Below are 24491 nucleotides of genomic sequence, written 5' to 3' on the forward strand. Positions count from 1 at the left end.
GAAGATGGAGGGCAAGAGCAAGAAGGAGAAAGAAGTACACACTGAGATTCCTTCATCTGGCCTCTTGAACTCCCATTTTAAAAACCCCAAAATTCTACATTTTCACCCCGTGATGAATTCACCATCATTCTATTCAAACTCTTGTGGCTTGTAACTCTTCGCACAAAGTTGGTAATTGTTTCCATGGGTTAAAATCCAAGGCACAGGTGTCTTTGACTGCATGCCAAGGTCTCTGAGCTCCCTGCCAGAGTCTCGAGTCCTCCAGGGCAGTCAGAGGAATGTCCTGGGTTCTGACACAGAAGTGGTTCCAGGGGCTATGTTTGAGGACTCTGCAGATTCAGGTGATGCTCCCTTCTGTGCTGTACATCTGCTGTGTTGCCTTGGAGAAGTGAAGTAGTCTCTCCTTACCATAGTATCTCATCTGTGAGAGGAAAGACCAGTTTTTCTGTCTCCTTTTTGTGGAAAGAAGACTTGAGCTAGCCTGTGGTGATGAGCCTCTGTAAGTTAGACATCTGTTTAAAACAAGGACAGAAAGAAGGGCTTAGAAGGAAGGGACCTTAAATTTGCCTTTTCTCTTTCTAAGTGAACCAGGCATCTTTAAGAGCAGTAAATGACATCTTTCATATGTGTCTTCCATGCTTTCTTTTAAAAGCTCTCAAAAACAGTGGTTCTGTCATAAATACTCAATAATGATAAATATATTGCAAGAGTTGCTCAATCTTGATTGTGTTGCCAAAATATTCTTGAATATAGTAAAAGTGGCAGAAACTGCTTTCTCTCTGACTCTGCAGAGAGGTATAGATGAGGATAGAAAGTGGGGCTGAGTTTGCTCCTCAGAGAATTAACTCATCCAAGTGAGCAGCTCAGCCCAGGACTGATGCCATTGTTTATCATCCCTTGTGGAGCAGAAAGAATTTAATTTTCTGGGACTGTCCTTTCAGCACCTTTCATCACATGCAAGTGCTCTGGGTTTCCCATCTGATGCCAGTCACAAGATGTCACTCTGCTTTATAAGATGTAGAGAAGTAGCTTTGCAAACAGCTGAATAATTATACCATCTCTCTATATTGGTAACTGAGATAGGAAACTTTTAACCTTATCCTTCCAGTGTTGTTGAGAGAGGATTATTTTTTTACTTATTTAGAACACACTCCATGACAGATTTTCCTTTAATCACCAGAGATACCTCTCTGTATCTCTGCATCTTTGCAGTGTGGTGATAAGTGAAGCCTGCAAATGTGCACAGAGCAGATGTGACACATTTGGCCTCCAGGAGCTAAGAATCAGTTTAAAAAAGCCATATGATTCAGGCTGGAATTCCAACATGCTTCCCAACAGCCACCACTATTTCCCATTCCTCTCTCTGTGCTAGTGAAACCACTGGGCAGTAAGGGCTCAGTGCCTCTCAAAGTCAGCCTTGCCATGAATGCAGTGGTTCACAGGACAGTGTAACATATTTCACTTTAAAAATAAATTTAAAAAAAAATTAAATTGCTGCAACATTCCTTGCTTAGATGGGGGAAAAAAGCATGTTTCCAGAAAGAGTTGCTTGAAGACCAGTGTGAAAGTCAGGGGCACTATAAATAAGGAGCCCCTACTTCCAGGGCTCTTCTGGGAAAGGAAGGGCAAGACAAAAGAGATGCTGAAAACTCAAGGGTCATGGCAGCTCTTTTAAAGCATGTTTACCCATAGTTCTGATTCCAGGCTTTGGGACATTGTGTGCAAATCCTTAAACTTACCATCTGGGCATCAGCCTTGGGTCCAGAGAGGGATGAAGGAAAGAGCTGGGATACTGGAGCACCTTCAGCCAATGGTTCTCTTCTCTGCTTCAACTTTGCTGCCATCTGACTAGTTTCTTTACTCAGCATCTCTCCAGAAAGAAGAGAGAACAAAGTTCAGGAACATGTCTAGAAACTGAGTTGGGAGTTTGAGGTATTAAAAGATTTGAGTCTGCTGAAGGGCTTGAAAAGTTGTCCTGGGAGCCAGACATACATAAACAAACTGGCTTTGATATGACTAAAACATATTCCGGACACGTTCCTGCCTGGGATCAGATCCCTGGCTACTTTGTGTATCCATATGGCATATCTATAGAGTGCCAGGGTGCCAGCATTCCAGAGAGGCCAGAGCTTAAGAGCTAGATTTAATTTTTGAGCCACATAGAAACACTTTGCATGGACATGAGTGAGTTAAATCTCCTGTGCAGATGTAACCAGAGCAAATGGAGAATCAGAGGTAGAGACACAGGTGAGAAACAGCATGGCCAGAATGAGAATTTTTTGGGTAAAGTCTCCAGGAGAGCAAAATCAATTTATTCTGTACCTCTTGACATGGGTAGATGTAAGACCACGTTCTCAGCTGGAGTGAGAGTGTAACTTCCAGTCAAGGAAGCTGTATCAGCATTAAATGCCAATGAACTTTGTCCCTGCTGAAGTTGAAGTCTTTCTCATTGAAAGTTTGTCTCATTCAGGAAAATGCCTCTAAGTTTTCTTGCCAATTTTTTGGCTCCAAGAAAAATGGGAGTGACAGTGAAGTATGTGCTTAATGTAATCAGGGCCCAAAGGTTCAGGATCTGAGTAGAAAATGAAACCATGCAAAGAATGCATTGTCTGGCTCATGTATGCAAATATTACCATATTGGGTAATAGCTGTGGTGTGGGGATGAAAATGCAAGGAATCACTTGAAACGTGCCATTTTTCACATCCTAGAAACCTAAGCTTTTTCTAGGTTAGAATATAGAAATCAAATGACATTTGACAGATCAAAGGTAGTTGCCTGATCACATCTTATTGATAGCAGTGTAACTTTGCATTACCTTTCCTGACATGGGATCAGCTCCTGGATTTGCTACAGCACCTCTTTCTTTTACTTCTTCTGGGGCTAGAAATTCCCCTTTGACCCATGAGACTAAAAATGTTTATTTTAGTGATTCCTCAGTGAAGAGGGATTGATTGTGAAAAGTAGTAGATCCTTTGACAATGTAAGAGTTTGTCAGTCTCAGTTTAAGAAGTACTGGTAATGTTGCTAAAATATGATACTGCTGATGCAATATATTTTATGCTACAGCTTGGATTTACTCAGACAGAAAAACCTTTCTGTAATACCACAGAACCAGAGGGAGCTTTTCTCATACAGAGAATGCACATTTTTTATTGGTGAAAGAAAAATCTGAAAAATTGTGATGTGGGTAGGATTTTCCTTTTCCTACTGAAGGGCAGGAAGCATTATGTGTTTATGAAATACCAGCTGATCAGGAAGGCAGGACAGCACATTTTTCATTTTGCACTGTTGGTGAGTGTAGCTTGGTGTAATCTTTATAAAATCAATAGTCATCTCAAAATGTTGGGCTCCTGTTGGGTAGAGGTGCAGGGAAGAGGTGTGAGATGAGCTCTGGAGCCTTGTCAAAGGGGGCCATCTACTGGGCCCCAGCCCTGTGCCTAAGGCACAGTCACTCAGCTACAGTTCAGCATCCTTACAGAGATGGCCAGAGATTTTCAGGGGGCAAATTCCTGATTAGAAAAGCCATTTCATCAAAAACAAGCCATTCTTGCTGGCTATATTGAGGGGTTTTTTTTCTAGTAATACCCTCAACACAGTGAAATCTGGAAGAGCTTCAAAACTACAAGAAGTTTTGACCTTTGTTTAAGGGAAGAAAGTGCCAGGAAATTAACTAATTAAGTAGCAGACTTCTTCTTTCTGGTTTAATGAGGGGTGTTGTTCCTTCAAAATGTAAGCAAATAATAGGAAAATTAAATTGAAATAGTCAAAATAAAAAGGGAACGTTTTTAGTAAGTGGAACTGTTTTTACCTGGTTTCTGCTGCTCACAAAGTTTTGCATGTGATATTTTGTGCTATATAACAGCAGAGGAATAATGGCTTATAAAGAGCATTTTAAGAACAGGAAACAGTTTTGTCACCCTGTTTGTTTAATGAGCTTGCACACTCTCAGCTCAGGATGCTTTACAGATAACTTTCATAGGGCAAAGATATTTCAGTGCTGTGCTGTAACACAATAACTCCAACTGTTATTTATTCTGAATAGAAGATATTAGGTCTAACCATTACTTGTAAAGCACTGTGAAGAGAGTGAGACAGAAAGCAGATTGATATTTGTTTTTAAAAATTTACTCCTTTTTAATTTCTCTACTTGCTCTTGCAAGGCAGTCTCGTGGACAGGGCAGCTGACCGATGGTGCAAGTGCAGTCACAGTGCACAGAGCACACTCTCAGCAAGTAGCACATAGAAGGGGTTAACTGCTCCCCAGCAGGCAGCTTCACCTGCTGCACTGGTTTAAATGTAAATCCTCCCTTGATTAAATATTTCTGGAGCTTAGAAGTGGAGAGAAAGGAAGAGCTGAGACATGGAGCAGGGAGGCACAAAGGCACCTTGGAATTGTGGCTGGCAGGGAGAGCACACAACGTCCTGGGGAGGGATGCTCTGGGCTGCACTGGTGGTCCAATGAGGGATATTTCTGCATCCATGCATTGCAGGAGGAAGGGGTGGAAAGAAGGGGAGTGGACGTTGTGATATGCCCAGGTGACCTCCCCTCCAAGCAATGAGTGCACTAGTTAAGGAAAGCATGGCTCTGCTTGAAACAAAACAATGATGGCCTTCAGCTGGGTGGTTTTGGGGATGCTTCCAAAGAGGCAGGAGAGCCCCTCAGTTCCCCACTGCCTGTGCTGGTGTCATAGGTAACATCCCTCCAGCTTGGTTTTCCATGGGATCCTGACAGTAATCACTGTATTTCTGGACAAGGCAGACTGACCACTGCTATTGTGTTGCCATGCTCATTATCTGTCTTTTCTGGCAGAAAATCCTCGTGGATTTATGGGGTTTTCCCCTCCCTGTGAAGATGGGAAGCTCTGTGGTGTAGTTTCTGTGTGAGTCTCACCTCTGTAACAGAGCATAAGCAAGTTTTTATTCACCTTGTTCACGTTGTAGTGCAGTGGTGGTGGAGCCCACTTTAGAAGACTCACACACAGAAATTGCTGGCAGGCACAAACCAGGTGTTTTTGTCAACTTGCTGATGTGCATGTGTGAGGAGCAAAACACCATTTGTAATTCTCTTTTGACATCCAGCCTATTGTGGCTGTGTTCTGCTGTGCATAGTAATGCACTGACTCTGCATAGCAATACACTGACTAACCACAGTCATTTGGTTAAAAGATTGCTGCCTTCCATCTCCAGAACACACTGACATGCAGCTAATACTTAAAATTACAGAAATAGACAGTAGCTCTGTCAGCAGACCTTCAGCAGCAGGACCTTTACAACCTGCTCAGCAATTCAGTTTATATGACTTAAATAGCAATGACACATGCTGTATAGCCTAATAAAATGGCCTCAGTGTAGTGCTTGATAAATATTTCTTACCATCACAAATTCACAAAGAAGGTGAGAGCAGATGAACAGGTCAGGATGGAGGCTGAGATAAAGAGAGGGGCACGTTCCCAGCACGGAGCTATGCATGGCATAAGATTTCAACGTGGGGAGACTGATTGCAGTTGTGGTGTGAGTTTTTGTTGGCTGACTCCATGCTTTCCTAGAATAGGTGGATTATTCTGAAGCAGCAAACCAAAAGGGTTGCATGTCATTAAGTTTTCAGAGCCCTAGAACAGAGTTTTTGTGATGTGAGGTAAAGCTAACATGCCCTGGTAGATACTAGGTCTAACCATATGCACACCAGTTCAAAGGTACAGTTGTGCTATGGCTTCCTTCATCCCCAAATGCTGGTGACCTTGAGAGCTAAAAGGCTCTCTTGCTACAGTGTCAGCAGCCCTGAAAGGTTTGTAGCTCTTGGAGTGAGCCATTTGCTGAAGAATTGCTCCCACTAGACCCCATTTGGTTTTTCTGTGCTTCTGCTGTAACTCAAGGTATTCAGGGGAAGAAAGATCCCGTTCCTACAATGCTGCTGCATTCCAAAATTTCGGGGTGGACCTTCAGCAAGTAAAAGTCATCTCAGGAGTTGTCGTCTCTGTTGTTGTCTTTGGCTATTGAGGTGGATTCAGCATTATTTTAGCACCTAGCTCAGCATCTTCCTTTCCTTAATTTCTATCACTTCTTGTTCTCAACATCTGTCTCTAGCGCCTTTCCACTAGCAGTATCTCAGGTGACCACCTTAGTGTCTTGCCGAGTGCCTGTGCATGGATGTCTTCCTTCCTTTTCCTCTATCAAGCTTCTCCTTGCAGGAGGGAATGGGGACCCTCATCCATCTCTGCTGGGCACTCCCAAGGGTGGTATATGTTAGAGAGCCATCTCCAAGACCTGCTTCCACTTAAAAGGAATGGTTGTGCTCTGTGTCTGCACATTGGACAGATATGAACTGGTTTGGGTCCAAGTTTGAGGATAAGCTCTTTAGGACCAGGTGGAAATGGGATACTACTCACAAACTAACAGTAAACATACAAAGCAATGCTAATTTTATCTGTGTTTCCCCCAAAAGGGGGGACACAAACCCTGGCAGTAAGGGTTAAAAAGCCTTCCTGGCTCAGTGCTTTTCATTCTGTGTGGATGGATTTGCTGCCACTTCCCCAGTCTTGTCCCTTCCCTCCTCTGGAGAATTTAAATACACCTTCCCACACAGTGCAGGCAGGCACTTGAGCTGCCCAGGAGCACAGACCAACTCTACAAACTATTAAATCACGTTTGCTGCTGCTTCTGTGCATGCAGGAGGGAAAGCAATTACCAGGCTTGGAGAGAGCTTAATAGGAAGGGGGAAAAGACTTTTAATAGCATTTTTGTGTGTAAGCACAATCATCCCCAAAAGCTGTGGCTGAGTTACAGGAATACAGTAAGCTTGCCGAGTAGGCAAGTGCTGTGTCAACAGGTAAAAGCTGTCAGTCCTGATAGTTTGTGAGCAGGGAAGGTGATCCATCAACCTGGGCCTCACACAGATAACTTCTGGGTTGCTGCAAGGTGGGAAGAGCAGCTGAGAGGGAGCTGGAAGGGGGAAAGCTGCTGGCTACCAAGAAGGCTTTGAGTAGGGGGAATGCTGACTGCTGGCCTGAATTTTCAAAAGCCTCCATTTTGGATTAAAGTGTATCTTTAAGCCTGTGAATCAACCGATTTTCAGCAGGAGTTGGGCCTTTGATGTTTTTGAAATTCCCACCCTTAATCTCTGGGGAAGGCTCTGGTACAGCAGGTGCTGAGCTCTGGGCACGTGTGATTAGTCCACACTGAGGACTTCTCTGCCTGCTGTAACATCCAGAAGTTGTTACCTTTCCTAGAGACAGAAATCCAGCTGCTTTCTATGAGACTCCTCATGTGCTTGAAATGATGCAGCCTGCTGAATTGAGAGGCTGATCACTTGGGCCCTCATCCTGCAAATATTTACCCATGGGCTTTAGCTCTGTTACAGGAATAGTCCAGTTGACTTTGGGAAATGACACATATTAGCAGTGCTGAGCACTTGCATAAGGCCTGGCAGGACCATAGCTCTGGTCCTTTTCAGATTCCCATCCATGCAATGAGTTAATACCCGGATATATGGTCCCTTTCTCTAGAAGTGTTTGGGTTTGGGGTCACTCACTTATTTAATCAAACAGTTATACTTGAATTTTTTATTGTAACCAAGGAGCTTTAACACTTTGAAGGAGAAAGATCCCATGGTCCTTGTTTTGACAAACCCTCAATCAAACTGGTGAAAAATGTGCCCATGCTAAAACAATAAATAGCACAGATTACACAGAAAATTACCCTTCCAGTTCTACAGCTCAACTTTCTCATGTCAATTGTCAGCTGAGAGCAAGTATTTCCAGTTCAGCAGCTCAGCCACTTAGATCAGGAAGGGACTGTAAAAGAACAGTTAGACCTTATCAGTTGTCAGAAAACTCTTTAGTGACTTGATTTTTCTTTATAAAATGTAATAACTGTCAGAGATAAAGAATATATCTCTCTTCCCAACTGGCAGCCAAGGGTAGCTGCAAAGGGCAAGCAGCGTGGATACTCATAAATGTGTGATTACAGGCCTTTCTGCTGATGGAGAGGGGTATATTGATGCAATATTAGTCATTTTTATTGGCTTAATATTCTTCTTTCATAGCAGCATATCCAAACTGCTACATCTTTCTTCACACACAGTCGTTGTCCATCTAAGATGCAATGCTGCTCTTTCCATTTCTAATCCAGCGCTCTCCAGCTCCTTGTGAAAAGTCAGAATATGAGGGTTTGCTGTTGCACATTTTCTTTGTCAATCCATCCCTGCCCAGGAAGGATTTCTTTCCAACTGTGCAATATCTCCCTCTCCTTCACTCTCATCTGTCCTGTTTCAGGTTACAATCTTTTAGGATGGCAGGGGCCTCTCAAAACATGTTTTTTACTGTGAGTAGAACAATGTGGTCCTTTGTCCTCCTTGGGGCACACCAGGACCCTGTGATGGTAGCCCAGGGAACATCTGTGTGATGGGAACTTGTTTGTGAATGCAGCAACCCAAGGTGTTCTGTAAAGGGAAAAGAAAATAGATTTCCAACCCTGAGTCTTGGAATACAGGGGGTGAGTTGCAGGTTGTGAATGCTGACAGAGAGACTTTGGGCCTGGGCAAGTTGAAGGGAACCCACCAGGGCTCCTTTAGGACTGTGAGAAATAAATAAGGCAAACAATGTCCTTGCAAGGAGACTGTTCTCAGTGTCTGCTCCACCTTCCATTGGGAAAGGAGCAGTGCTGAGACCGGGGAACAAACAGCTCCATCCCAGACTGAGACAAGATTAATCAGCTGTTCCCTGGACTGGACTAGCCAGACTGAGAAAATGGAGAGGACGCTCCATGGGAAAGAGATCTATCTCTGTTTAAAGTGCACACTCATGAAGTTAAGATTCCTTTTTCTCTATGGCATTTCTGTTCCTGTTGGGGCTGTTTCCACCATTAAGCCTAATTACTTAGCTTTTTATGTGCTATCCATTTCTTTTCATCATTTTAAAAACTTCAGTTGCCATAACAACATAATGCAATCAGTGAAACATAACAGCTATTTTCTGTAGTCAAGGTCTGTGCACTGTCAAGGATGTGAGCTATTTAAGCAAATCTTCACCATCCCCCTTCCTCCCTCCTCTTTCTCACTCTCTTTTTCTCCCTAAACAAGCTCATAACAGGAAGGAGAAACCATGAAGAATAATTAGACACAATAGCCTGAGCAAATCCCAATCATACTCATGCAGTCTGGTCTAATGAACTTCCAGCACTAATCTTGAAAGTGTTGATGTGCCTTTTTAATCACTTTTTTGATGTCATAGATAGATTAGTTGCAGCAGGACCTTGATAATCTACACTAGAGTCAGGAGACCCAGGCCTGTTCAGAGAAATTGAAGAAAATCAAAAGCATTGCATACTTTATTCATTTCTTTCTCATTTGTACCTCATTTTCAAATGCTTATTGAGAATGTGTCCGTTGTACCATCTTAGTAAATAGAATGGTGTGTGTTTTGTAGATTCATGGAATTTAAGCATGAAAAGTCATAGCATCTATTATTAAATCATTGCTGAAAGGCTGGGAGAAACCGCCACGTTTTTGTGTGGGTGGTGAGACTTGCAACAAAGCATAGTATAACTGCTGGGCTTCTACTGCACACATACATAAAAAGCAGTCTGAAAATAAATCTGGCAGTCTGGTTCAGTGCTATTCTAAGCAGTGTGAATATAAGATCTATCCACAACATCTTACTCACTGCTTGACCTCCATGAAGGCTTTCCTGGAATAGTAACGAGGGAGTTTTGAAGCCCAGGATTTGGCTTAAGCCGCCTCTCTCCAGCAGAGGACTGAAGGCTGTGCTTTGTCCTTAGGGAGCTCATCTGCCACAGGCAGAGCCTTCTAATGGTGTCAAGTTGATCACCGCCCGTTCACTCTTTCCACTTGTCTGCTTGTGTTGCAGCACCTTGTCCAAGCAGAGGAAGAATGTCATCAGCTGTGTCACCGTGCATGACTCCCCCTACTCCGACTCCTCCAGCAACAACAGCCCTTACGCCGTGCAGCACCGCACAGGGCAGAACAATGGGAACAGCTACGACACCAAAGGGGTTCCAGAGACTCACTGCAATGGGAACCCCCGAACCATCATTGTGCCACCACTGAAAACCCAGGCCAGTGAGGTGTTGGTAGAGTGCGATAGCCTGGCACCAGGTAAATTGCACCTTTTCCGTCAAGAAAATTAGTAAGAAATAAATGATTTATCTTGGAAGAATCTCATTGTTCAGTTTCATTTTGTTTGTTTGGTTGGTTTGTTTTCCAAAGAAACTGTGCTCCTGCACTTCTCTCAAGTGACACATCTGTTCTTGGTAGCCATATTGCATTATTTGTGAGCCCTGGTTCATTCAGGAGTCGTGGGTCAAGTGTTGGTCCCAGTTAGTTCTGTGCAAACCCGAGAACAGAATGCAGCCTTTAGCTCAACATTTGACATGAAAGGCACCCAAATGCAAGTGTGAACCTTTGCTGCCTTGCCTTTCCGTAGGCTTTCATTAAAACGGGTAAGAGATCGAAAACATGTGAATTTCATCTGAATTTGTTGATGTTTCTGGGAAGAACATTTCCCCAGGATCTTCACTGTGGACTGATGAGGTTTGCTCATCCAGAACCTCTGCAATGCTAGATAGTGTGATGTGTTGAAAAGGGCTTTATGGTGGAAGTCTGGCTCAAAGCTGTTGGCTTTGAGCTACCTGGCAGTCCTTGCTTTGGATGCACTGCTGGTGAACACAAAGGCTCGAAGGGCGAGCTCCCCACCAGCTCCTTCTCCCTCCCTTCCCACTCACCTGACGTTAGCAAGCCAGGGCTTTTTTAAGCTGTGCACACCATACTTTCCTTCCTCTCCTTGGGATTTGTACCTGCGTTGTACAGTTCTGCTGGCAGAACGTTGTCTCATGGTTCTGAAGGATCTATAAAGCCTGCTCCAGACCTGCTTTGGGTCCAGTTAATCAGGTTTGTTTGTCTGCCTCTAGGATAACAGGTCTCTTGTGTATATCAAGCCCTACTGAGGTATTCTGTTAATTGAGAGAAACAGTTTTCTTAACCTGATTCTGTTGTGTGTCTCCTCCCAAAAGCCACTCTGGAGGAGACTCGGTGAGGAAAAGGTAGGGTGAGCAATTAAACAATGTCATGTAAGCTACAAATGTGTTTCCTTTCCTGGCACAGTCACCACCAGTCACCACTCATCCTCCTACAAGTCCAAGTCCTCCAGCACCGTGACCTCCACCAGCGGTCACTCTTCAGGGAGCTCGTCTGGAGCCGTTGCCTATAGGCAGCAGCGACCAGGAGCACATTTCCAGCAGCAGCAGCCTCTAAATCTAAGTCAGGTAAGTCAACCAAGACTGATTTTGGTGGTGCATCATCCAGCTCTTACCTACCACTCCTCCATCGTGGGCTGTCCTGGTCCAGTCTAGTGGCAGCTGGAGCCCGTGTTGAGTTTCATCAACTTGTTTCTGCTTGACTGCAGACCTTGATCTTCCAGCTCAGGCAGCAGAGGTAGTGCAGATCACACCCCTGAGTGGGCTGGGGGTACTCTTCCTGTGTGCTCTGAAGCCTGATGGTCTAAAAGAGTGAGGGGGAATAACATGAGAGGGGAAATGCAGTGGCTCAGCCACAAAGGAGTGGAGCAGGAGCATGTAGCAAGGACTGAATTCTCCTTAGCTGTAAGTAACTGTGGGGAGAATATCTTCCAAGTGAAGAGAGTGCTTAAGCCTGGCTGTGGGACTGGGAGAGAAATCCCCATCAGGTGGGACAAGGCAAACCAGAGCCTCTATGTATATAAGTGACCTCATGTAATGAGTTTGATCCATCCTGTGATAAAGCTGGGCTGAGATCTGGACAAATCCCACTTCTTGGCAGCATGCAGTTCTTGAGACATTTCCCAATCTGTGATCAGAACTCTCAGGGAACTTCCCAGGAGCTGCAGGAAATAATGCCCTTTTCACATCCTGCACCTGGGGCCTCTCTCTTCCCTGAGGTGAGTTGAGAAGAGTAGGGAAGTTACAGCTCAGGTACCAGTGTTTCAAGAGGAGAAGGTCTGGAGAGCTCAGAGGACGGTGCTGGCATGCATCCAGAGCTGGATATTGGCAGAACTGTTTTTTAAAAGAAAAATAACTTGTTTATTTTGGAGAATGTCTGTTCTCCTTCCATATGCAGAGGAAATTTATAAATGTGAACAAATTTTAAGTAAAAGTGTGTGAAAATGGAGGAAGTGGGCAAGATGCGCTTTGCAAGAGTTGAGGAGGAGTGTGGCTACCATATTCCCACAGTGATGGCAGAGAGAGTACTTACAAAATGGATGAAACCATTTGGAAGAATAGAAGGAAATAGCATGGAGCATTTTCCTTCTTGTCTTCTAATTCCTGCTTTATTGGTAATTTAATACTCTGACTACAAATGACTGGGATAACTCCCTACATTTTTGTGCAGTGCAAGAAGACAACTTAAAAAATCCCTGGGGAAAAAAGTACATTGGTCCCTTCCCACTGCTAGAAGTTTCCTGGGCTCAAGTAATTTTAGCTAAGGACAATGAGGGCACCAGGCACCTGCAGGATCTAATCAAGCTGAGAGTTTTCTCCTTAAAAAATAACGTGGTTATTTTTACTAACCAAGGAAATCTTTAACTGCAAATACCCAAACTGAACAAAAATAAATTGCCTGTTCCAGGCATAGTTAGGCAATCTCATTCCCCTGAGCTATCTGTAGACCACAATTTGTCATCAGAGAGTTCACCAGCAAAAAACACTTGTTGCCTGAGCAACTGGACTTGAGGAAGATGTTGTTGGGAGCTGGGCATCCAAGGTTGTGTCTTTTGGTAGCTGTGTCGGCAGGTTGTAGCTCAAACTGGGGGACTTGCTTACGTTCTGGGGGTCGTTTTGGTCAGTGTATGAAACTACGGAGTTTCATACCTTGTCAATGTATGGGTTTTAATGGGCTTGTGAGGGACCCACTGCTGTCACTCGTTTTCAAGGGAAGACTGGCAATGCTGAGGGTGTCAGGAGGATCTCAGGAGAGTTTTCTGCGGTTGCAGGGAGGCTCCCAGACCCTTCTGAGAAGGCAAAGAGCCATCTCCTGTCTTGTAACCACCTCTCACTGTTGCTGTCTTTATCCAGGGCCAGCAGCACATTTCGACTGACCGCGCAGGGAGTCACCGGCGACAGCAAGCCTACATCACTCCAACGATAGCTCAGGCCCCGTACTCCTTCCCGCACAATAGCCCCAGCCACGGCACGGTCCATCCCCACCTGGCCGCCGCCGCCCACCTGCCCACGCAGCCCCACCTGTACACATACACCGCCCCCGCCGCCCTGGGCTCCACGGGCACCGTCGCGCACCTGGTGGCGTCGCAGGGCTCGGCGCGGCACGCGGTGCAGCACGCCACCTACCCCGCCGGCATCGTGCACCAGGTCCCCGTCAGCATGGGCCCGCGCGTCCTGCCCTCGCCCACCATCCACCCCAGCCAGTACCAGGCTCAGTTTGCCCATCAGACCTATATCAGTGCTTCTCCAGCCTCCACAGTCTACACTGGATACCCGCTGAGCCCCACCAAGGTCAACCAGTACCCTTACATCTAAACACTGGAATAAAGAGCGAGAGAGACGCGCCCGGCCCGGGGGGAGTGAGGCAGCCGCTTTTGTGTTGAAGAAGGTGACAAACTAACAATGCAATGGGAGGCCCGTGTGAAACTTGAACGAAGGAGACTTTAGGAAGAAAAGAAAAAGAGGAAAGAAGGGGGGAAAAACCAATTCTACAGTTTTTATTTAAAAAAAGAAAAGAAAATGGAAAAAAAGAACAGAAAAAAAATAAACCACAAAAAAAAAAAACAACCATTCTGCACCAAACTAGAGAGAAAGAGAGAAGGAGAAGGACCCTCCAGCGGGTCCTGTCTTTTGAAGAACTTCACCAATAGACTTTTAAAGGTTTTTTTCATCCAATAGTGAGCTACATTTAGAAATTTGTTGTCCAGAACACCTAAAATGAAATCCATTAGGTTTTTAATCCTCTAGGTATATGGATTAGAGATTTATCCAGCATTTCAAAGGATTTATACAGCAGTTTTTATATCTGAGAGTATACATAATTTTGGGGGCATTTTTAACAGAAAAAGAAAGTGGGTAAGGGAGGCGGTGGGTGGAGGACAAAACGTTGTCCCAGTGCTCTTAATTTGGTCCTAACACTGCTACACTTAAACACACTTGGACAAAACAGGCCATGCTGCGCTGGTTGAGAGTAGAAGCAATGGGGGTGTTTCTCCCTCTTCTTGAACACACTGGATAAATCCCTGAGAAATGCTATTCCTAAACAAAATCTCTGATAATGTATATTGGATTTCAGTTGCATTTTTTTTTAGGGTTTTGTTTTGTTTTTTTTGGAAGTGTTCATTTTCAATCCCTAGCCATTTTAGTATAGGAGGAGACATTTTAGCTGCCCCCAACCTCCTGCCCCCAGCCCCGGTAGAATGTAGCACTATACAGGTCATACCCCTTTTTACTCTTTTGTGTTGAACTTCAACGATACCAATAGACTATTCCTCAATGTGATTGCACAAAGAAAAGTGATATAACATAGGCATGTAACAATGTGATTGTCCAGGTGTGTGTGTGTGTGTGAGTGCAGATGCTGCCTTCTCTCTGTGATGTGTTCCTCGGCACAGCCATTACAACTGTCACAGTCTTAGTTTTACATCATTCCCTCGTAGTGCCTTACCAAACTACAGACGCGGTTTAAGGGTTTACTTCCACTGGTACTCCTAGAAACTGACTGAGGCTAGTTGGAATTTACTCTCAGCTCTTTTTCTTTCTTCTTCTTCTTTTTTTTTTTTTTTGGGGGGGGGGTGGTTGTTACTGCCGATTTTCTCCTGCTGGTGGTGTTGGGTTTTTTTTCTCACGTCGTCAATCGTAGCTCACTTGGCGAGGTGTTGGGGTGGCTCGTTGGGGTCAGAAGTGCATATAACTGGGTGTTTTGTCAAGCACTGGATGGGCTAGAAGCAACCAGGTTGGTTGTGAGGACCCAGAGGGTCTGGGGACTCATTTGTGGACTGGTCTGTTTCTGTCCTGTTGAAATAGCAGGTTTCCTCCTTGGAAACTGAATTCTCATTCTGCTGTTTGCCGATGTTCTCGATGGAGTGGGAGGACAGTGTCCACCCTCATCATCAGGTTGTCCTGGTCATGTGTCTCAAATGGGAACAAAAATTTAGTCCTTGATAGGGGGAAACACTAGTTGTTGCCAACATCTCTCACTGCGTCTGTTGATGAGAAAGGGTCAGGAAAGGGCTGGAGTCCCAAAGCAAGCATGAGAAAATCCAGTTGAGAGAGTCAATCTCAGGTTTCTTAAATGAAAAGAGTATTGTAATACATAGAGCCTTACCCACTCTAACATAGCTGTGACACTGTGTGCCTCCCCTGCTCTCTTTTCACCTACACCCCGAAAAACTGCCTGCAATGGCAGAGTGACCCTGGAACTGGAGAGTAGGTTGGTGCTCCACACCAAGGAATGCTACATGGTTGTTTTGTTTTCCAACAGTTTCTAAAGAGAGCCTTTCCTGTCATTGGTTTGGTTCAGCAGGGAGTTTCCCTGGTGATGGCACTTGCACTGGTGCATCAGTACCATCATGCCTGTGGATGTCCTGAGGAGGAAGGAGAGAAAGGAGTTTGGTAGAACGTTTCCATGAAAGCTGAAGTCTACGGGGGTTGCTCAGTTCCACTCTACATTTCCTTGAAACTAGAGCATGGAGTAGTCAGGTGTTTTGCAAGATGCTGGAAAATAGCAGGTTTGTTGGCAGGGTGGTGAGGGATGGGTTCCCTGAGTGGCAGTGAGGAAGGAGGCTCTCTCAGGTTGGAAAAGCTGACAGAAGGACAAGCACAAATACGTTGTTTTGCAGTAAGTGCTTGGCTGGCCTGGAAGATGAAGGGATCCTGCTACGCATAGGCTGCTCAACAAGGCCATTGTCTTCTGGCTAACCACCAAATAACCTTCCTGGTTGCTAGCTCTGGTTCCTGGGCTACTCTTGCACAGTTTTCTTCTCCTGCCTGTCCTTCATTCCAGCTCAGTATACTGTAGATGAGGATGCAATCTCCCAGCAGCCTATGCACCTTACCCCCACTCTTGTTTTGGAAAGACACGTCCCCTTTCGTCTGAGGCAGGAAAATAAAGCCCTGCTCTCTCTCTTGCATTCCTCTCCTCTCTCACCAGTTTGGGAGCGAGAGCATCATGCTGCTTATGTCATGAAAAGGAAAGATAATGTTATTTTATTGTATGGTTGTTATGATTATGATTATTATTTTATTATTATTATATTTTACTCTGGGTTTTAATTGCACACGCATTCCTTAAACTTTGTGGGGTTTTTTTTTCTCTTGTAGTTATTGTTGTTTATTTTATTTCTCTTCATCAGTGGCATTGGAAGGGTTACTGTGATTATGAGAACTGCAGGAGGAAGGAGAAACGAGATTATTCTGATGATGAAAACTCTGCCACTAATCTGGGGGAGTGGGACTGCTCAGTGAGAGTGGTTACAGCCTTGAGGAGCATGGCTTATCCTCTGGGTCACATCTGCATTTCAGGATAAGTCCAGAAACATTCATTCACAGGCCAGCACCTGCTAGCAGCTAACATAATGATCTGTCAGGAGAGCTGGATCAAAGGCAGGCAAGGACCTTGGTGGCCCAGGGTCCAGCTCACCATCTCTTAGTTTGAAAGGACATTTATATCAGATTAAGGCTTATTTGTGCTCCAAGCCATGATCATTGAGCCCTTGCAAACAACACAAGGCCACACCACATATTAAGAGTTTGGTTTTCCTAGAGGAGGACATGGTTGGATGGCTCTCCAGAGGCAGGGCTATGGAAGGAGGCACAGCAGAGCTGCAAGGATGGCTCTCAGACCCATCACTGGATAAAGCACACTGGCACACACAGATGGCATTAGCTGGGTAAAGCATGGCTGCAGACAGGGCAGTGTTCCTCACTTGCTCTTCCTCTCTCACTGAAGGCTAATTAGGTGCCCACAGGCCAGGGTGCTTGGTTTGATTTTTTTCTTTGTTTGTTCCTGTAGATTTTCCCTTCTTTTACAATTAGTTGTTGTGGAATTTCATTATGCTGTTCTGGTTGCTACAGTTTAGGTATTTATGGTTTGATTTGTATCACCTGCTCTTTTAGAATAGGGGGAAGCAGTGACTGAATTTGAATTCCATCAAAAAATTACAGGACTTCAGCAAAGACTAAAAGTTAATGATGCACTTGAGTGCTTTGCTAAAGAACTTCAAGTTAAATACTTGTTTATGTGCTCCTCCGGCCTAAGATCAGCAAAGCACGAAAGGTTGCAGTCTCAATCACAGTAGTGTTTTACTTGTATTAATTGCATTTTCCCTGTGTACCCATCTGGCCTGCTCTCCCACATGGGCTCAGATCTGATTTTGGGGGGTATTTGGCAGTGGAACTGTTACATCAGCACAGACTGGCAGAGAGAAGGGTTCCAGTGCATGTCAGAGGAGCCACCTTTCACATTGTCCATCCTGGAGCTGCTGGTCTGCCAGGCAGTTGTGGTGGTGGGATGCTGATTACAAGAGATGCACAGCACAACCATCAGATCACTTTGATGGTGCAGCACTGTGTGAGAGCTGTGTTTTCTGGTGGATGTTAGGGAGCTGAGCAACACCTCCTCCCTCACACTCGTATAAAGGAATTGTATGGATGAAGGTGTGGTTGGTCATTGGGGAAACACAGTCATTTCAGCAGAGGAAGTAAAAGCTTTGCGTGCTGTCAGTACCACACACATCATAACAGCCAGCTGGTTTTGCTCGCAGAGTCCTTTGGAGAGGAAATGGGATTGGCATGGTTTGGGTCAGTTGGTGTTCCTTGTGTGCACGGAGTACATGGTGTGGAAACTTGAGGGGTAGGAGAATGTTTAGATACTGGAAGTTTTATGGGTGGCTTATGGCTGGCAGAGTGAAAAAGTGGTTCTTTTCCCCATTATGTCCTCTTGCCTTCTGCCTGTGCAGGAAGCAGAAGGGAGCACAGACACTGTCTTTCCTCAGGAGGATGTTCTGTTGCCTGCTGTGAGCTCAGAATGCAGGAGGGAGGGTAGAGAATCACTGACATGAGCAGACTGGAAAACCCAAATGGAAGCAGATTCACTGTAGAGTGGTTAAATCCAGTCATTTGAGAGAACAAATGCAATTGAATCTTCCTTGGCAGGTTTTACCTGCTTGTACCAAACAAATTGGGCTTTGGCAGGTCTCTAATTCTCTCTCTTTCTCTAGTAGTTTTGGTGTAATACACAAAACATTCCAAGAAAGGGACACTTTTGACTGTGACATTTTTCCTTTTTTTATATATTCAAGGGATTGTGTATTGTAATTTGGTTTGAAGGCAATTCCATTAGCAATTTGAAGGGCAATAAACCTGTTTTTTTCTTTAACCAAAGATACTTTATTTTTTTTTACAAAAGAGAGAAAGAGACTCCCATCTACTCCAGAAATTAAATGAAGCCATGAGTCATGAGCACCAGGCAATGAGGATACACCGTGGAACTCAATCTTTGCATTCACTTTTTTTTTTTTCTTTTTCTCTCTCTCTCTCCAGTTTCTGACATCTTTTCGAGTAGCTAGCTTGATGAGCAGAGAAATTCACACTAAATATTGCTGCTATCCTAAACTGTAGGGGATGTCAAAAACTTTTTTTCTTCTCTTGTTATTGTTCACATTGATTTAAGTGTTTTAGTGGTGATATTGCAGTGTGCAAATGATGAGCTCTGTAGTGGAGATAAGCCTCTGGATGCTCTGCATGATTCTGTAGTGTCTCCTCTGGATTTAGGACACTGGTTTTGTTCTGTGGGCTCATAAAATCATAGAATATGCTGAGTTGGAAGGGACTTAGCAAGATCAAGTCCAACTCCTGGCCCTGCACAGGACACCCCAAGAACGACACCATGTGCCTGAGAGCATTGTCCAAATGCTTCTTGAACTCTGTCAGGCTTGGTGACCACTTCCCTGGGAAGCCTGTTCCAGTGCCCAACCACCCTCAGGGTGAAAAACTTTCTCCTGATATCCCAAACAGTGATGCTGTGGTCAGGCCAGGCACAGCTGGGTGTTGGACTTGGACTTGTGTTTTTCCATGGCTTTGCAATCATTGGAGATCCGCAGTGCTACTTGTGGGCCAAACCCTGGATACCTGTATGCAAGGTCTGCCCTGGGGAGGCAATACAGATGGGAAAGGTGTGGGAAGGGAACGTTTTCCCTCTTCCTGTTGACATAGCTGTCCCTACCGTGGTCCCATTTGCTGTGTGAGCTTCAAAGCAGTTGCTCTGTGGTCCTGGGCACTTATCCTCATCACCCTCCTGGTGCTCCTGTGAGAAGGACCTGTGTCCCAAGTACCTGGAATCCCCATCTTATTTCCCAAGGCCCACTTCTGTGCCTACAAATCATTTTTCTCCCTCCAGACATAGGGAGGAGATGGTTCTCTGCTGCTGAGGTTCCCCCACTGCCGTACTCCAACAAAGCTGCCTCTGATGATGGTGACAATTTCACCCTGGGTTGCAGATGCTTGAGTGAGGTGCTCAAAGAAATGGTGCCAGTCCTGTTGTTGGTGGCTGTGCATAGACTCCTTGCAGGGGTACTGCACTGGGTGAGAGGAGCTGGGCTTTCCACGCTGGTCTCCATCCCTGTGGTCCATCCTCCCCACCACTGCCTGTGTATTGCTGTGATGCCACCAAGCTCACCAGGCACACAGCGAGACCCACAGCTGGGGTGGCCCTGGACGGAAGGCCTGGCCATGTGCAGAGGAGCTGCTCACAAAGGCTCTGTGCTCCAGGGCTCCTTGTCCTCTGTGACAAATGTGATTGCCGTGAGGGACCCCAGAGGCAGGGGTTACCTGTGAGGAGCTGCTGATGCAGGTGGCAGTGTGAGAACCAGTCTGGAGGTAAACTGACCTGGGTTCTGCATGTGTCAAATGCTTTCAGTGGGAAGACGTGGTTTTAGAGCATTTGTGTGTGTTGAGAGTGAAATTTGAATGGTAGATTGGCTTGGTTCTTCAGAAGTCTTTTGAAGCATACTAGGAGGTTTTGTGTTCGGCATTTGTGGTTTGAAACTCCTGTTTCTCATTTACGGGTTAGCTTTGTCCTTCCAGTTTTAGCAGTGCTGCTATAACAGACTATTCATGTGTGTTTGAAGATAAAGTTTTTGTTTTTAATCTTTTGCTTATCATAGTTAATCTAAGAAAGGCAATACTAAAGGTATATTTTTTTCCAAAAATGATATTTTTTACTGCACTGATAAATATTGTGACATCTCTGTTCTTAACTCTTTCGCTGTGAGGGGAACTGTGTGCAGATTCACACAAACCTTGTAAATATTTGTGTGTACTTCTGACAGCCAGGGATCTTCCTTCCTTCCTTCCTTCCTTCCTTCCTTCCTTCCTTCCTTCCTTCCTTCCTTCCTTCCTTCCTTCCCTCCTTCCCTCCCTCCCCTCTATTTCCATTCTCATTTCCTTCTTCCTCTTCTTTCTTTCTTTCTTTCTTTCAAACAAGGTTTCCTCTTTGAAACAGAAAGCAATGGGGCAACAACGCTCAGCAAAAGCAAAGCTTATCCCACTTTCAGAACGTAGCCAAGGAGTTTTTGCAGTGCTGGCATAGAGTTAATATTGAAGCCGATGTATTTTGATTTTTCAGCAAGCTGTTTGAAAAGGAATAAGATGGATAGAAAAGCTTCGGTCTGGAATTCTGATCAGAAGAGTTACCCATCTATTTTATGGCATTTTTTTCTTATGGTTTCCTTTTCTTTAAAAAAAACCTTAAAAATTAAAAAAGGCTTGTTGCAGGCTTGCTTGCCTGAGCTCTAGGCTGGTTGGTGGCTGTCCTGGGAGTGCCTTGTGCTCTGGGACCGCTGGCTCCTTTGGAAGCAAACCCACTGATCAGGATTCTGGATTCTGATTGCTTCAATGGGTATCCCCCAGTACTGTGGGATACTTCTGCTTTTTTAAAAGAAGGATTTAAATACACTTACATTACGCAAACTGTGACCTAATGGCAATAATTACCTCAAATGTGGGCATTCATCCTGGTTTTAGCCTTTCTGAAATCATGTAGCCAGCTTGAACTTTGATTCAAAGACTCTGAACTCCATAAGGGCAGAATAGCGATAAATGCCCACCCTGGTCATTGTTGCTTGAGTGAATTCTGAAGACAGTGAATCTTTAAAAAGAAAAAAAAAAATTAAACCAAGGAATAGATTACTCTTTTATGTATTTTAATCAATTGTGATGTTAAAATGCACATGTAAGTATATATGTTTATAGCTACTGTAAAATGCTTTGGCCTTCTAGAAGATATTTAATGAGTCACATTTTAAACCAATATGAACTGAATAATAGACTGTGGCTACTTAAACAGTTTTCTGGCTACATTTTATAGTTACTACAGTGTTTTATAGTTTACATTTAAACTGGTACTTTTTAAGGGAAATCTTGTGTTTATAAGTGACACCTTCAAAAACTCAGTACAGCTGCCTCTTTTTTAATTTTGCCCGTTAAAAATAGAAAAGTACAAGTGTGTTTTTAATATGTATATTCTGTTTTGAGATATAACATAGTGTTGGAAAGTCAGTCCAGAGATGAAGTAATCCAATGTATTCCAAAATCTGATTGAAAAAACACTCCACCCACTTTGAAGATTTAGTTCAACAGATAAGCTATTTGTTTGTTTGCTTGTTTTAATAACGTGCTTTATCAGGCCTCCCTGGTTTGAAGCGGGGAGCATGATACAAAATTCACTGTTCTATGTAAGATCCTCGTTTGGATGAAGATACCCACATTAGGAGAATGAAGGATATTCATAAGAAGGATTGTATTGTACTGTTGATAAATCATTAGCCAAACAAATAATTCCTGAGTTAGTGAATGCTTGTTTTATTTGGGGGGGGGTGGGAGGGGGGTTGTTTGTAAGTGTGTGTTTGTGTGAGCCACTCAGAGGCAATGCTGTAATTTGGCTTTCATCTGTTCACCCCTTTCTTACAAATGATGCTCACCACCACAGAAATGTTTTAAACCAGTAAACAAAATACAAAGCTCACTCACCATCTCCTTGTCAACTCTGTTTTCTCAGCCCATGCCAGTCCCCATTAATGCTGTTCCCCACTGCTGCTACCCTGTACTTTGCATTTTGATATATCACATTCCCCACTCCCTGGTCTCACTTAGCTGTCTAGTTTTTTCTGTTGTGTTCTCTCACTTGGGTAATCAATGAACATGGTATAAATGTCTGCTGGGCAAAATGGTACTTTGAGGTCCCGAAAGTACAGGAACTGACATTTAAAAATATGTATATGTACATCTGGGCTTCAGCTGTGGAGCTGGGGTGTTTAGGGGAGGGCTCCTTTGGTGTTTGCACCGTGCTGTATTTGTCAGCTCGCAGCAGAGGTGGGGCAGAGGAGCAATCGGCGACGCTTTGCAGCTGGGCACGGGTGCTGCTCCCAGCACAATCAGAGCCCTGGGGCCGGGGAGCTCAGCCCGCCTCCTCCTCCTCCTCCTCCTCCTCAGCACCGTTCCCGTGGTTGCCATTCCTGCCTGGCCGCGTTGCCAAAGCCATCAGGTGTCACACGGGCAGCCAGGAGTGCCCGCAGCACTCGGGCCAGCTGGCAAACACCCATCCTCCCTCACTGTGCGCCACCACTCAATCACCAGGCTGCACTGCCCGGGCCCCTGTGCTCCCGGGCAGGGCCACACTCACAAATAAATGCCAGCGCACTCCAGGAGCCACAGAGTCTTGTTGAGTACCTTGGCTTGCAGCTTGTTCAGCAAGAAGGGGGTTCCAACACTGGCAACGCACATCCCATAGGATCCGGATGGTTACATACAGCACCTCTGCCCTCAGCAAGGAAAGAAAGCGCTTCTGCAACACTTCCACCTCACGTGGTTACATACAACACTTCTGGCTTTTCTTTTCCCCTGTTATCCCTTATGTGTTTGATTTTTTTAAATTTTCTCTCTATATATTTTTACTCTGTATTCTTGAAACAAAACTTCCACAGCTATTCCAGGGCACAACCATTTCAGGTGTAAAAAAGGATCTCCACATCCCATGTTTCACCAACAAAGCAATCAAGGCGTTTTGGGTACCAGATTCTACTTGGGCAGAACCAGAATGTAGCCTGTATATTTCATACCAAATCCAATTTCTGAAAGGAGAGAAAGTGTCATTAATAGCTTTAATAAAGGAGTGTGTGTGAGAGAGAGAAAGAGAGGGAGTGAGAAAGAGAGAAGAACAAGGGGCATCTTGGAAGGTGAAAAGTCTAGATTTCGGGTAGTTAAAAATGAACCAATGGGTGAAACTTTTTTTTTTTTTTAATGAGCTGTAAAATCCTTTTAAAAACAGGAGGGGTGAAATGGAGGGAACATTTTATGCCTTTCAACTACCCACAAGCCCAGCATACTCTGGATGGAAAGTGGAAGTTAATATACACTGCACCAAAATTACTAAGGGAAGGTGGGGGCAGAGCTGTGAAACGCTATTGCAGTCGCAAGGGAAAGATGCCCCTGCCCCAGCTCTGGATCCCAAATGGTTCTTTCTCTACAGCATCATCTCAGCCCAGTAACCCCACGAAAGCCCTGAGCCGTTGTGTTCCTTCACTGTACGGTTTCTGTAATAAGAGTGTTAATCCATGTTAATCTTTGTGAAAATTATTGTGTGCAACAGTATTTTCTTGTGTACTGCTTTTTACCTATGTGAATTGTCCCTTTTTGTTTTCTTTCTTTTCTTTCCTTCCTCTTTTTTCTTTTTTTTTTTCTTTTAGTAATATGTCTTTCTTCCTTTAAAAGAAAAAACAAAAACAAACTGATGTGTTGTAGACCTATATGTAACCTATTCCTTAGTCTCATATTATAGGTATGTTATAAGAATGGATATTTTACTTGGCTTTAGAATGTTTTACAAGAAAACTAATTCTTAACCAATCAAGTTCTTGCTACTAAAAAAAAAATGCTTGTGTTTTTCATCATGACGTTGTGTGCTTCTAATTAATAATCATTTTCGTTGTAGAAAAATGGAGTGAATTTATATTAGTCTTGGAAACTAATAATAGCATTGTAAATTTATGAGATGATTTTAACAGAAAATACATTATAGAAGAATATAGTTATTTTAATTGTAATATTACTAACTGTAGGGTGAGAAAGGAGGTCCCGTTGTGGTGAACTATGTTATAGCTTGTTATTCACAGTTTCTTTTTGATCATTTTTTCGGTCTCTGAGGTGAAACGAGTTATTAATCAGAATTTGTCAACTCACATATGCATATTGTATATGTGTAGAAATGTAATCACACTTTGTCTTGGAATTACATTAAACTGTTTTAAGTCACTGCAAAGTTTGTGTGTCTCTGTCTTCTCGCTAGTTAAAGTTTGGTCTGAACATGTGGTTAGTTTTCAGATACTATTATTTAATCTCCTCAGTCAGTTGAAAAAAGAGCACTAATAGTACCATTAATAATAAATACTCTTCTCTTTGAGGTAACAGGTTTAGATTTGTGAGATGTATTTTTTTCTCAGGGCAG

At 44.1% G+C, this 24491-nt stretch overlaps 1 protein-coding gene across 2 annotated transcripts in view; it reads left to right on the forward strand.

The window, feature by feature from the left end:
* HIPK2 (homeodomain interacting protein kinase 2) overlaps nucleotides 1-13712 on the forward strand; it is a 127327-nt gene extending 113615 nt beyond the window's left edge. For both annotated transcript variants that reach the window (XM_054281847.1, XM_054281848.1), the window contains exons 13-15: nucleotides 9865-10112; nucleotides 11118-11278; nucleotides 13064-13712. In XM_054281847.1, coding sequence (XP_054137822.1) covers nucleotides 9865-10112; nucleotides 11118-11278; nucleotides 13064-13525 — 871 coding nt within the window. In that variant the 3' untranslated portion in view covers nucleotides 13526-13712. The remainder of the gene's footprint in view (nucleotides 1-9864; nucleotides 10113-11117; nucleotides 11279-13063) is intronic.
* Nucleotides 13713-24491: the final 10779 nt, after the last annotated feature.

The sequence above is a fragment of the Melozone crissalis genome, unplaced genomic scaffold (genome assembly GCF_028551555.1).
Source record: "Melozone crissalis strain CALT ecotype California unplaced genomic scaffold, PUWL_Pcris_2 ptg000033l_1, whole genome shotgun sequence".
NCBI lineage: Eukaryota > Metazoa > Chordata > Aves > Passeriformes > Passerellidae > Melozone > Melozone crissalis.